General features: G+C 33.0%; 1 protein-coding gene across 1 annotated transcript; it reads right to left on the reverse strand.

Moving 5' to 3' along the window:
• On the reverse strand, window positions 3,790–11,666 carry LOC109337136 (serine carboxypeptidase-like 25). The gene is made up of 8 exons (XM_019574044.1): window positions 11,269–11,666; window positions 8,341–8,544; window positions 6,835–7,010; window positions 6,006–6,287; window positions 5,287–5,417; window positions 5,102–5,197; window positions 4,480–4,585; window positions 3,790–4,189 (listed from the first exon to the last, which is right to left on the reverse strand). The coding sequence occupies exons 1-8, from the start codon at window positions 11,537–11,539 to the stop codon at window positions 4,046–4,048; spliced, it is 1,410 nt and encodes a 469-aa protein (XP_019429589.1). The 5' UTR covers window positions 11,540–11,666; the 3' UTR covers window positions 3,790–4,045.

A 12,660-nucleotide genomic window follows, 5' to 3' on the forward strand; every position in this document is an offset into this window, starting at 1 on the left:
GGGGGGGGGGGGTCGAGACCACTATTTCGAGGTGGTTGAGGGTCGAGCGTCCGAGGATAGTGTTCTAAGCCGACATATGGTCGATGACCAAGAAATTGGTCTTGATTGTTTCGGATAACAATCGATTCCTAGTGGTCACCCAGACTTTGATGTACCCTATTGGTGTGATTCCTTCGCTAGTGAAGCCAATCATAAGGCCATCATATGGCATTAGGTCTTGGAACATGACATCTACCGAACTTCCATGATCTACAAATAGTCGGTTGACCTTCTTGTTGTTTAACTTTGTCATGGCCACCAAGGAGTCATCATGCCCTCTGATGAGACCATCATAATCACGACCATCAAGAGGGGATTGGGGCTGCTCTGCTATTTTTTTGTCATCGAGTACCTCTGGTTGCCACTTGTATGACTTCCCACACATACCTTTTCTATGCCAACCTGGACGTGCCCCCAGCTGCGAATCCTCCTAAGATAGTGTTGATGTCGACCGAGCTTCTTTGTCTTTGCTTGGCTAGTCGACTCAATCCCAATTTGAAGGATGTCTTTATTGTGGCCTATAGGGTGAATGTCTTTTTCGGGGAGAAGGTCGACGAGCAGAAGAGTATTGTCTCATTTGTTTCTATCATGTGATGAAGAGCTGAACGTGTCCAGCCTGGATAATGTCTTCGAAGGTATCTTGCAGTTGTGTGCAATCATCGATTATGTGGCCAAATGCACTTTGGAACTCGCAAATCTTTGACCGGTCTTATGGTCAGATCTTCCTACTTGGGTTCGACATTTGAAGATGGATTATGTAGAAAGACATCACTCCTCATAGGTTTTTGGAATGGCTAGTGTTGAAGGGGGTATAGGTTGTGTATATTAGTTGTTTATGGAGTTGTGTGAATCGTACTTGTGGCGATCATGCCGAGAGTGTTCTTGGAAGCAAGGTTTTATGGTTTCCCGAGAGGGATTATCTATGTAGTGGCTGGATATAGGTTGGGAATTTGGTGTCTCCTCCAGGTTGATGAACTTTTGAGCTATAGAGTGGACATCGTCCATGGTGTGAACCTTGTCCTTGGAGAGCTTCATCTTAAAAAGGTCAGGTAACAGGCCCATCACCAACACGAACCTTCATAGTCTCGCTGTTGAAGCGATCCAAAATGCATGGATGGATTCATGTGGCTATTTCTAGATATCATTCAAGGTATAGAACGACCCATGTTGTTCCTTGCTAGCCATAAAACGGACGCTAAACTTTTTTTTTGCCAATGGGGTCCACTATTCAATGACGTCTGGTGCCAAGTGGGTAAACCATTGTAAGACGGTGCGTTTCAAGGTAAGTGGGAAGGCGTGACACATGATGGAATCAATGGCACCATGGAAAATCATAGATGCCTCAAATGCGTCTAGTTGATCCTAGGGATCAATAGGCCTTTCGTACTGCTCGATTCTGGTGGTTCTGGTGAGTTGCTTTAGCAGCTGGTATGATATGATGGCTTTTATGAAGGGGTGTTTTTCTCCAAAGGAGTTTCCCTTGATGTGAGTAACTTATGACTGGGAGGCCAGTGGTCCACAGGCTGGTCGATATTCACTAGAGGACTCAGTGTCCAAGTGTGGTGGTTTATAGCTTGACTTCAACTTGGACTGGAAGAGTTCCTCCAGCCTTCGTGCTTGCTGTTGGATCAGTTGCTCTTGATTTTATATGATTTGGAGGTGTTGCTGGTGTATCAGGAGTCGTAGTTCTACAATGTTGTCTTGAGTTTTGCTACCTTGGTTGGAAGGCTAAATGTGAGATTGGGGGTTATTTGAAGGAGTGTAGTCGTGAGAAGGGATGTTGATGGGTGAGGCTTCGACTTGACTGGGGGGGGGGGGTGATTGCTTCTTAGTAATTACCATGGCGTGAGTCCCCACTAACAGCGCCAATGTTCTCCTGCTCGGTTATAAGAAGCTGAGTTGGGTTGGGGCCTAGCTCAGGGTCTTCGGTTTAGGCTTCGACTTGACTGGGGGGGGGTGTGATTGCTTCTTAGTAATTACCATGGCGTGAGTCCCCACTAACAGCGCCAATGTTCTCCTGCTCGGTTATAAGAAGCTGAGTTGGGTTGGGGCCTAGCTCAGGGTCTTCGGTTTGGGATGGATCGGTCTCGAACTAGAGGTTGTAGGGTTGAAGTGTGTGGTGAAATGTTTCCTAGGGAGTTCCTCTATGCTAGATGAGGATAAGGGTTCGTCTTAGTTAAGTTTGGGCCCGATGTGGAAGGTGTCCGAAAAGGTGCTATGACGATCAAGTCAGTAAATGACAATGGAGGGGGAGTCAACAACTCTAAGTATGAGAGAATACAATGCTTAAGAGAGTAGAGAGTAAGGTTAGAGAGTGGGAGTGGCCAATGCCCAAGTGCGTCTTGTGTGTTGTGTGTGTATTTCCTATCTCTAACTCTCTTCCAAGTGTGAGGGGAGGAGCCCCTATTTATAATGGATGGATGATTCTGTGTTGGATGTTATTAGCGTGGTAGACCATCTAGGCCTATCAGTCTGTTCTTGGCAGAGGAATGGGCTGCTTTAAGCGTGTCGGGTGGCTTGGTGAGGTCGTACTTTATGCATAGTTGACTTATAGCCTATAGAAGGTTGTGGTAGCCGTAGCTTAGGCCTGCATTTGCCTTAGTGCATATGGTTAGTCCGCTTACTGTACCAACGGTTGCTGATTCAATTGGCATAGATTCAATAGCTGTTGTGTCGATTTTAATGATGCCATATAACAATTGGGATCCCGTGACACTATTTTTCACTCCTAATCTCTCGTTATGACTAGAAGTAAGCCGAAGACAACCCACAAATTAGTCTCCCTCGTATTGGGAGCACATCTTTTATCATACATATTATGTCACTTGATGTGATTGGTTGAAAAGATACTTTATTATTTTAACTTAAATATTTTTTTAATCAATACAGCAAGTGATACATGAAATGACACTATATGTAGGATAGGTGATATATTCCCCTCATATTGGGCCATTAAGTGGGCCCTACAATAAGAGCTTTGAACTTGCCCGTTTCAAAGGATCCATCCTTATAGTTGGTTTCCCGACCCGATGGTAAGAACAATTTCCACTCCTCTTGTTTGACATAAAAGTAGATGGACGGGATTTATTGTAACAATATGACTCTAGTGAAAGAAAATAGTTATTGGAGAAAAAAATTAGCAAAACAAATATGATATTGAAAAATTTAAAAGAAAAACTTTCGAAATGTTTTCTTTCTGATATTAACTTGAAACTCAAAATATTCTGAATTTTATTGTTAAAAATATCATAATGTTTTTAAAGATTGTGGTATTATTTTTCAACAAAATCTCATAAATAATACCACAATCAATAATAAATTAAAATATTGGTTGTTGTTCTATCCCAATATCATATTCAGTCAACACATGTTGATCACTAAAGTTCCAATAATCGAACAAAGAAGATATTTTAAATAGAGGAAACAATAACATCGAAAGAACAGAGTCAAAGGCAATGCTACATTGTTTGAACAATACAAGTTCAACTATGGATTTGAACTATCTCTATCGTATGGACAACGTAAATTTGCCTACTGCTTACGCAACATGACTTTTCCTTTGGCGTGATGGAAGATTTTTTGTTGTTATAGGTGATGATTTGATCTCGTTCCTAGGGGTCAACCGATGTTGACCAATCCTAGTACTAGAATGGAACATCTTATAAAATTAATTGTGACTAAATTAAACTTCTTTAATCATTATGTAATATGACCAAACTTATATGACGTTGACACTTAATGACCGGTAGATAACAACAAGGATCCATATCCATTTTAGCTCATTTACCTTGAGTTAGAAACGTATAAAACAGAAGAAACAATGCACAAAATTTAGAATGGATTCATGCTCTTTTCAGCAACCCCTCTTGTTAATTTGTTGAGAATGAAAAACGACATAGGATATTTGTTCAGAACAACAGAAATGGAATATAAATTAGAATCTATGGGCTTTTCCACTTGATTCCTTTTTTGTCTTTTTTCTTAGCCTCTTGTTTCTGTTTCAGTTTTATGACCTAGGGAGAGGTTTTCCTGCTAGAAATGATTTGAATAACTGAAGAGCTGCTCTAGGCTTGAACATTGGGACTTCATGGCCAGCTCCTCTCACAGTGGCAAATGTTAACCCTTCATATACCTCTGTCCACCCTCCAACCTTCACAAAATCCACACATTCATTCCCTTAACATGTAATTAAAACCCAAATGAATTCATTTAATATTTTGATATGTAAATTGGATTGTCCCCTTTAGATAAATGTTAGACATAATATCTATGTCCTATATCAGGATGAATAAATAATAATTAAATATGAATTATAAATGATGTAATAACAATATAAAAAACTCTTACATTGTATATATTTTATGGATTTAGTAAGGGGAGCTTTATGATAAAACTTTTAAATAAATGAGGAGAGGAAGAGAATTTTGTAATTGCACTCACCTGATTTTTGACATACCAAGGATACCATGGCACTTTAGTTGTCAACTTAAGCTGTGAAAGGGAATATCTAGTTGCTGTAACAGGCACCACTGAATCTACATCCCCACTGCATTAACACAAGTGTCAAATATAATAAGAGTCAATACGTATTAACGTATTTATAAATTTTAGTAAAGTAAAAATTCAAACTAATACTCAAAATTCATAAATTTGAGTTAAAATAATTCTATTAAAGGTCATAAAAAATGCTAAAAATAACTGATGTAATCTTAATTTGATACTTTTTAAGACTATTTTTGAATTTTTAAATATTGTAGTGACCAAATTGGTTACTGCAAATTAATTAATATGCATGAGCCTAAAATTATGGTACTTAAATAATATGTATGGATCGGAGAAGTGATATATCTTTCTCCAGATCTTCTTATATCCTATAAAAAAAAATATATGTTACAAAATAATACTTTGTTTATAATAATTAGTTTACGTAGAATATATGTCACTTTTTTGTAATATATAATGATTTATAAGAAGAATTTATAGGAAGTAATTTCGTTTTTGCCTTGATCAAAGTGTGTATATAAAAAAGGAGAAAGAGGGCTATATGCATTTTAAATCGAACCTGAACACCCAAATTCTTATTCCATGAGCCATCAACTCTCTGTAAATTGGAAGGATAGATTTATCTGAATCATTCCAGTTTCGATTCAAAAGCTCACTGCATCAAATAAAAGCAATAATGAAATTATCTCCCAATTATTTACATATTTGAAATGTACCCAAAGTTTTATTAAAGCACAAACTCACTTGCAAGCAGTCCACTTATAAGAAATGCCAGTTGTGTTAGCATGAAGTGCTTTCTGAACATCTGGATTATTATAGTAAATCTCTGCATACTTTTCAGTACATGGATCATAACCATACAAATTCCTAAAACCCTAAGAAAAAAATAACATTTTCATTAGACATTAATAAGACTATTTCAAACATATAATATAAGAAAGTTAGAACACACAATTGATGTCATCATATCAATATTAAGCAATGGGGAGCCAATGAGAACTCTTATGATAAATGAAAGCAATGAATATGAACTATTAAATCTTATTTGAGTCGTTGAGATTAAAATATAAATGCATATGACTATTATGTGAATGATAACTAATTTTTAATCTTAGTCATTCATAATTGATTGTAAAACCCAAATTTATCATTCTTACAGTTTTTATATGAAAACTGTTTTCACTTAAATCACTCCCTTAAACAATGTATGTAGTAAATTATTTCTACTAAAATGTTAGTGTACACCTAAACTTTTAAGACATTTTTTAGGCTTGTGGTACAAAGTATACTAAACCTGAATAAGGTTATATGTATTTATCTTTTAATGTTTACTATTCTAATAAGGTTATATGTATATATCTTTTAATGTTTAGTTGTTTACTATTCTAATAAGATTTAATGGTTAATATTAATCGTTTTCATTTCTCATAATAACAATTGTTCTAAGTTTGTTAAATACCAACCAGATGGGGGCGGTGAGGTAACCGCATGTTGCGGCGGGTGGTAGAGCTGCCGTCGGAGTTGTTGCAAGGAGGTGCATAGATGTTGTATTGATCAATGTTGCCAAATTCTTGATCCATGGCATAGCTATAAAGAGTCTCACACTGCTCCGATTCCTTTTGCTGGTGAAAATCACATGTGCTCATGAGTTGCTGATATGTCTGGTCGGAGATCATAGCATGACTCCACCAGTAATTCACTGTGCCCAAGTTATCATAGTAAGTGTCTGTTACTGCATTGCCAACCTGCATTTATCATTAAGTATTCTTCAATATCAATATTCTTTCGAGTTTCGAGGTATATTAGATTATTCATCAGCTACTGTTTTAAATTGTGGTTATTGTTGGGTTATGTTTATCATTATTGTAAAAAATTATTAAAAAAATGCAGCCAAAACAGCTCAATGACGATAATGTCGCCGATTGTGGAGATTCGTAAAATCGCAATATTGCAGCAATAATTATGATTATGAAGTATAATTTAAAACACCGCAACTAGCTCATAAGCATGCATAGCTTGAAACCATATGCTAGCTAAAACTGATTGAGGGATGATAAGTTAGGTACTTAAACTGAAATGGTTTGATAAAATCAATTGAAAATAAGTTACATAATTGGTCTCAAAAGTGATACATAAGCCACTACCTTATAATTAATTTCATAACCTACTTCAAGTAGCTTATGAATTATTAGCTAATCATAAACTTGTAGATTATTTAAATAAGTTTGTTATCACAAAACATGTATAAGTACCTTATTTTTTATTTAAAAATAAGAAGAGTTGAGTATTTACCATTATTCCTTTGAGATTGAGGGGTTGCTTGGTTTGTGAATTATAGATCATGATTTCTTTGGCTAACTGAGGAACATAGTGGCCTGCATAGCTTTCTCCACTGATATAAAGTTCCCTATTCTTATAACGGGGGAATCTTTCTAGCCATTGGATTATGAATTCAAGAGAATCTTTGGCTGAAATGTGAATACATAAAAATCCAAGTATATTCATTAGTCATTCGAGATATAAGTACATAAGAAATTGATCAAAAATGAAGAATAGGTTGCGACCATATATTCATTAAATTCACAAAAATATATTTCATCTATTCCAAATTTTTTAATGTTTATAATTATATATCGTTTATGAAGTCAATAAATTATATAAAAGTTGATTACAATTTGATGAAAATAACATGAAGTGATGTATATTGGAAATTGAATTAAAAAAGTGAAAAAAATAAAGAGTGAAAAAGTGGAATAATAAATAAGAGTATAATTAAAAAATAAAATATATATGTATATTATATTTGTAAAAGATAAAAAGAAAACTTGAAATGACATAAAAATGTTAAAATATCAAAAAAGATACGTAACTAGAAAATATTTAAAAAAGGTAAAAAATGACTTGTTATGATGAGAAAGAATTCTCTAATATTAGAGAAACAAGTGCTATAAAATAACAAACAATTTATCATTTTATTTACTATAAATTTATATTTTTATTATCAAAAACATAAGATATAAGGATTTGTCTCTCGAGTACCGGAGAGAATGTCGTTCTCTTATCATAAGCATGAAAATGGAATTCTTTTTTCTTTTTACTACTGGTCACAGACAACTAGGTGATCAAGACTGAGTGATGAAAGAAAAATAGAATTTTGGCGTTATTTTGATTCATGTTTTGGAAGTTTCCATTACCATGACAAAATAAATTTGTAGTGTAGCGAGTGCTACTAAAAGTACAATGTGGGAAATTTAAAATTAGTGGATAGATGGTGAGTACATATATCTTATATGATGAACTTGGACCACAAAAGAAATGGTGTATCAAAATCAATTGGCAATCATGTTGGGCACAAAAATGTATCAAATAATTATATTAATGTTAACTTAGGTCCATCCAGCTGTTCATTTATTTTTCACAATCATAACATAGGTCATGTCATTATTTTCTATGTCCTACCAAAAATATCATCACTGTTTTCTACTATGAAAGATATATGCCAATTAATATAGCAGCAGAGTTATTTTGGATTTATGAGGCAAATATCAATACTCTGCCTTATAAATCATAAACAATTCACGACAAGTAATATTGTGGGTAGTAAAAATATTATTTTATTAGTATAGACACATTGGCCACATCTCAAAATCTGTACCATATATCAATCATATTTTATTAGTCATAAAAAATTAAATAGAAATTAAGAGTAAATACTCATTTCAGTCTTTATACTTTTCGACCTTACCAGAATAGTCCATCGATAATTGAAAACTGATAAATACTAGTTGTGGGCCCTACCAGTTCGGCGATCACCGGTGTCGAGAAGATCCGAGGAGCGGTTGGTGTAGGAGAAGCCAACACCAGCAGGGGTTTCCAAGAATAAAAGGTTGGAGATGGTGTTCCATGAGAATTTGTTGATGTAAAGCCCTGAAGCTGTTTTATTTATTCTAAATGGCCCAATTTCCTCTGATGCTCCATATGCCACAGATGAACAACCAGGACCTAAATAACAACAATATCACGCACGGTAAAATATAAATCCAAGAATCTAGTAGAGTCTTATACTACTAGACTAATAACATGTTGATAATTGATTTCTAAATTTTTGTTTGTGCGGAAGTACAATTTTAACTTTTTTTGCACTATGTAAAAAAGAGAGTCAAGTCAATCTGTTCTTAATCTTTCTATTCAAAACAGAATTTAATAAGTCTAGACACAATTAAATGCTTAGTTGAGTCCTCTACGTACTTTTGCAAGTTGAGAGTCTGTAGCTGTAAGCCTATAATGCTAATTCTAGGCTTTGCATTCATGGTGCACAAATACTAGCTGACAATTGACTAACAACCTTATATAATTGCTGACATTAATTAAATCATTAATGGGTCTAGTTTCTAGTTGCTTTCATAAGCATTAAGTGCCATGCGTGTGAGAGACACTATACCTACATAGGATAAGGATGATATTTATTTACTGGTTTAACCCGATTATGATTAGATTTGAATATGATTGAGTTTCATAAACTCTAAGGTCAAGTTTTAATTTAAGACTTAGACTCATTTAATAGTTAGAATCGACTAATGAACAAATATGACCCACATAGTAAGTTATTTATCATGTTTGTATTGTATATTTAATTGTGTACATAATAATGACATCTCTTCAACTCAAGTATCATTTATTTTCTGACTTTTATCACATATGTAAATAATTAACAAAATAACTACATATATCATTTAATATGGCAAATTAGATTCCATATAATAATAAGTAATAAAATTGAGAAAACTTTATCTAAAAGGATGTGCATTATATTTAATCGAGACTATAATCGAATTTGGGTTCAAAAACTAGTCATACCAACATTTAAGATTAGGTTAACCTTCACTCTAAAGTTGAATTCAAGTTAAAAAAATTAATCCAATTAGTATTTAGGAAAGGTAAGAGAAAAATCTTCTCTAACCCTTGCTCACCTTAGTCCTTGATCCTTTTTAAATAAACTTAATTAATTTCACTAAAATTAGTTAAAAAATATTAATTAACTATATTTAATAAAAAACAAAAATAATTGTAATTACTATTCAACATGTGATATACTTCAAATCCTGGAAAATTATAGAAATATTTAATTTATTCAGATTTTAAAAAATATTGATTTTTTTGCTAGACAAGATGATGCATTGGAAAAGAGAGAGAATATAGACTAGAACGTTCATTGTGTGGCCTTGAGTTTGTGTGTGAGTGTTGCTTTGTTATGATGCTTCTACCAAAACCCTTTTACTAGTAGTAATGTTGTCGTGTGTGTGTGGTCATGGGATTGTGCCATTAATTGTTAGTTAGGTCATAATTCCAACCTATTCATTCATTGTCATTTGCCAACCCACACATGCATGTGGGTTCTACTTACACTTGCATTTCTTATAGGACAAAAATACAATGTGATATTTATGTACTATAAGTGTAAAGATTTATGCGTATTCAATATATTATTCACGATTTATTTGGATTACTTTTTAAAGAGTCAGTGACAATAAAATATGAATGATTGGTAATACAACGATAATGTATAAAACTCATACTCTCATCGTGCATAATTTTTTTCTCTAAAATAAAAATGTTTCATGTGAATCAAAATATGAATCGCCATTACCCTGTCTAAATGTTTACATATAAAAAGATGAAAAAGCAAAAGTAAAACATACAAATAAAAATGTTTGATATTAATTACTATATTTAAATTTTTATGTTCAAATAACTTGACCTTTTTTCTTTTAAAAAAATAACATGGCCCCTTTTTAAATATCTCTTCCGTCAATTTAGTGTCATGACAATATTTGTCAGAGGTCTAAATAGTAACATGAAAAATAAGGACAGTGTAACAGAATAAATGATTTCAGTGACAAAAATCAAATTAAGTGATTTCTTTTCACCAAAACCAAATTTAAGCTATATCTATAATAATAAAATTAAAAGTCACATTAAGAAGAATTGACTGAACAATAATAGAAAGGGTAAAATAGATATTTGAACATTTTGTTGGATAGTATATGTCGGCAGAAAGGTAGTTGTATTTGTATCTTGGACCGTTGGTTTAGCTTAGGGGGTTGATATTAAGAAAGTGCTTAAAATGGCCAAATGAGGAAAAATTATGTAACTAAGTAATAGGCGATATAACAGTGACTTCATGGTATCTACAAGTACAAGTTATGAATATTGAATTTGCATGGGAATAGCTCTACTTATAACTTAATTTATTCAATAATCTAAATGTAAATTAAAGAAACTTAGGTGCATGAGAATGTGAGTGTGTGTAGGAATGAGTTGGTAAATTAAATAAAAGAGATTTAGAGGTAAGTCACAAATATTTGCTTGGTGGGTGATTCAAGATTTGTAATTTTTTAAACTTTTATCTCTATCTCTTTCCTCCAATTAAACCAAGAAATTAAAAAAAAATCAAATTATCCATAATTTTATGAGTTGAGTTTTGGAAGGGAAAGTGCGAGTTATTTCCTCTTCATTCATATCCAAAACCCAACTAAAAAATAAACTTTTACAAACCGTTTGGGAGTGAGTTGATTATTAAAAGGTAACAAAGAGAATAGAAAAATTCAAAGTCATAAAATATCATTTATGACATTTATGATATAACTTTTAAGACTTTCATTTCTTTTTATTCTCGTTTAAAATCCAACTCGCAAATAACCGAGAATGATAGAGAGAAGTTCTAACCTCCATTGAGCCAAATGACAAGGGGTTTGGTGAGAGGTTTTTGTGCAGCTTCAGTAAGCCAATAAAAAAGTGCTCTACCAGCAACATTATCCACGGTAACATAGCCAGAGAATTGCTGAAAAGAAACTTTGGGTTGCCCAGGAAGTTCCAAAATCCTATCAGCTTCTTCTTCTTCTCCTCCTCCTTCTGCTTTCATAACTCCATAACTACATCTAAGTAAGACCATAAAAAATAAAATCACCACATGAACAAAGATCTCTCTTTGCCCCATGATTATTTTGTTGGTAACCTTAATGAAAATGAAAGGAGTGGTTATGAACTAAGAAGGGTAAGAGTGAAGAAAATGTGATAATAGTTCTCTATTAGAGTTAGAGTGAGAGGGTGTTAGGCATGTAACACCTTCACAATGGATTAAATATGAGAGAGAGAGAGAGGGATATGAGAGTTATGAGTGTCAAACACACTGTGTAATTCGGCTGGGATCCTCTCCAGTACTGGAATGTGAGGCCCAGATTTAATTTCATCATTTATAATATTTTTTGTTAAAAAATACTTTAAAATCTACACCGTTTAAATCTTTTTAAAACCACATGTCATAATCCTATGTGATACTGGACCCTTCAGTAATGGAGATGATCCATTTTCGTGCAATTCAGCTGCAAACAATATTTTCATTCAAAATACTCTTTTGACCTATTTTTTTTAATTAATAGCTACTTAAATTTGGTTTATTTCTAGAGTTTAAAATTCATCCATAGTTATTGTATTATATAGTCATTTTATCACTTATTATTCTTATATATTATTTTAGTCAGCGATGTTATTGACGACTTATAGTCTGAAAATTCCTATATTATTAATGCATAAATATTAAACTTTTATTTTTATAAAAAATGATCATCTTATATCATTTGAAAAATGTTTAGATGAGAGAAATAAAAAAAAAACAGAGGAAATGATAGACGTTAATATGATATAATATGAGAAAGATATGACGAGAAATAGTTAAGGGTACGAAATTAAGGAAAAAATGTAGTGTAAAACGTGTAAGAAGATAAAGGTTGATTTTTATATGCTTAGATTATGGAAAATGTAAAAACTGTAGAGGGGAATAGTTGTAAAGGGGTTAGACGGTTACGCATAATACAAGTTTAGTAGGAAAAATACAAAAATTACAACAAAATATTTCATATGCTGATTCTATATTCTTTTGGAAAAAATTGAACCAGTAATTAACAGATCGAGAACTGAGACGTTAATTGTTTTCTCAGAAGTAAAATAAAATAATTTTTATATAGATAATTCACACTTATTAACAAAACATATGCCTTTTAAAAAAAAGCATAAAAAATAAGTCTTTGTATTTTGATATGTAAAAAACTAAAAAAGTGG

The sequence above is a fragment of the Lupinus angustifolius genome, chromosome LG02 (assembly GCF_001865875.1).
Source record: "Lupinus angustifolius cultivar Tanjil chromosome LG02, LupAngTanjil_v1.0, whole genome shotgun sequence".
Classification (NCBI taxonomy): domain Eukaryota; kingdom Viridiplantae; phylum Streptophyta; class Magnoliopsida; order Fabales; family Fabaceae; genus Lupinus; species Lupinus angustifolius.

Bases quoted from the DNA above. Each gene is read 5' to 3' on its own strand.
- LOC109337136 (XM_019574044.1), bottom strand. From the start codon at position 11,539: ATGGGGCAAAGAGAGATCTTTGTTCATGTGGTGATTTTATTTTTTATG. The intron at 6,288-6,834 runs GTAAATACTCAA...TGATAAATGCAG, and splicing joins TCAATCTCAAAGGAATAATG to GTTGGCAATGCAGTAACAGA. The intron at 4,190-4,479 runs GTGAGTGCAATT...GATTTTGTGAAG, and splicing joins CTTGGTATGTCAAAAATCAG to GTTGGAGGGTGGACAGAGGT.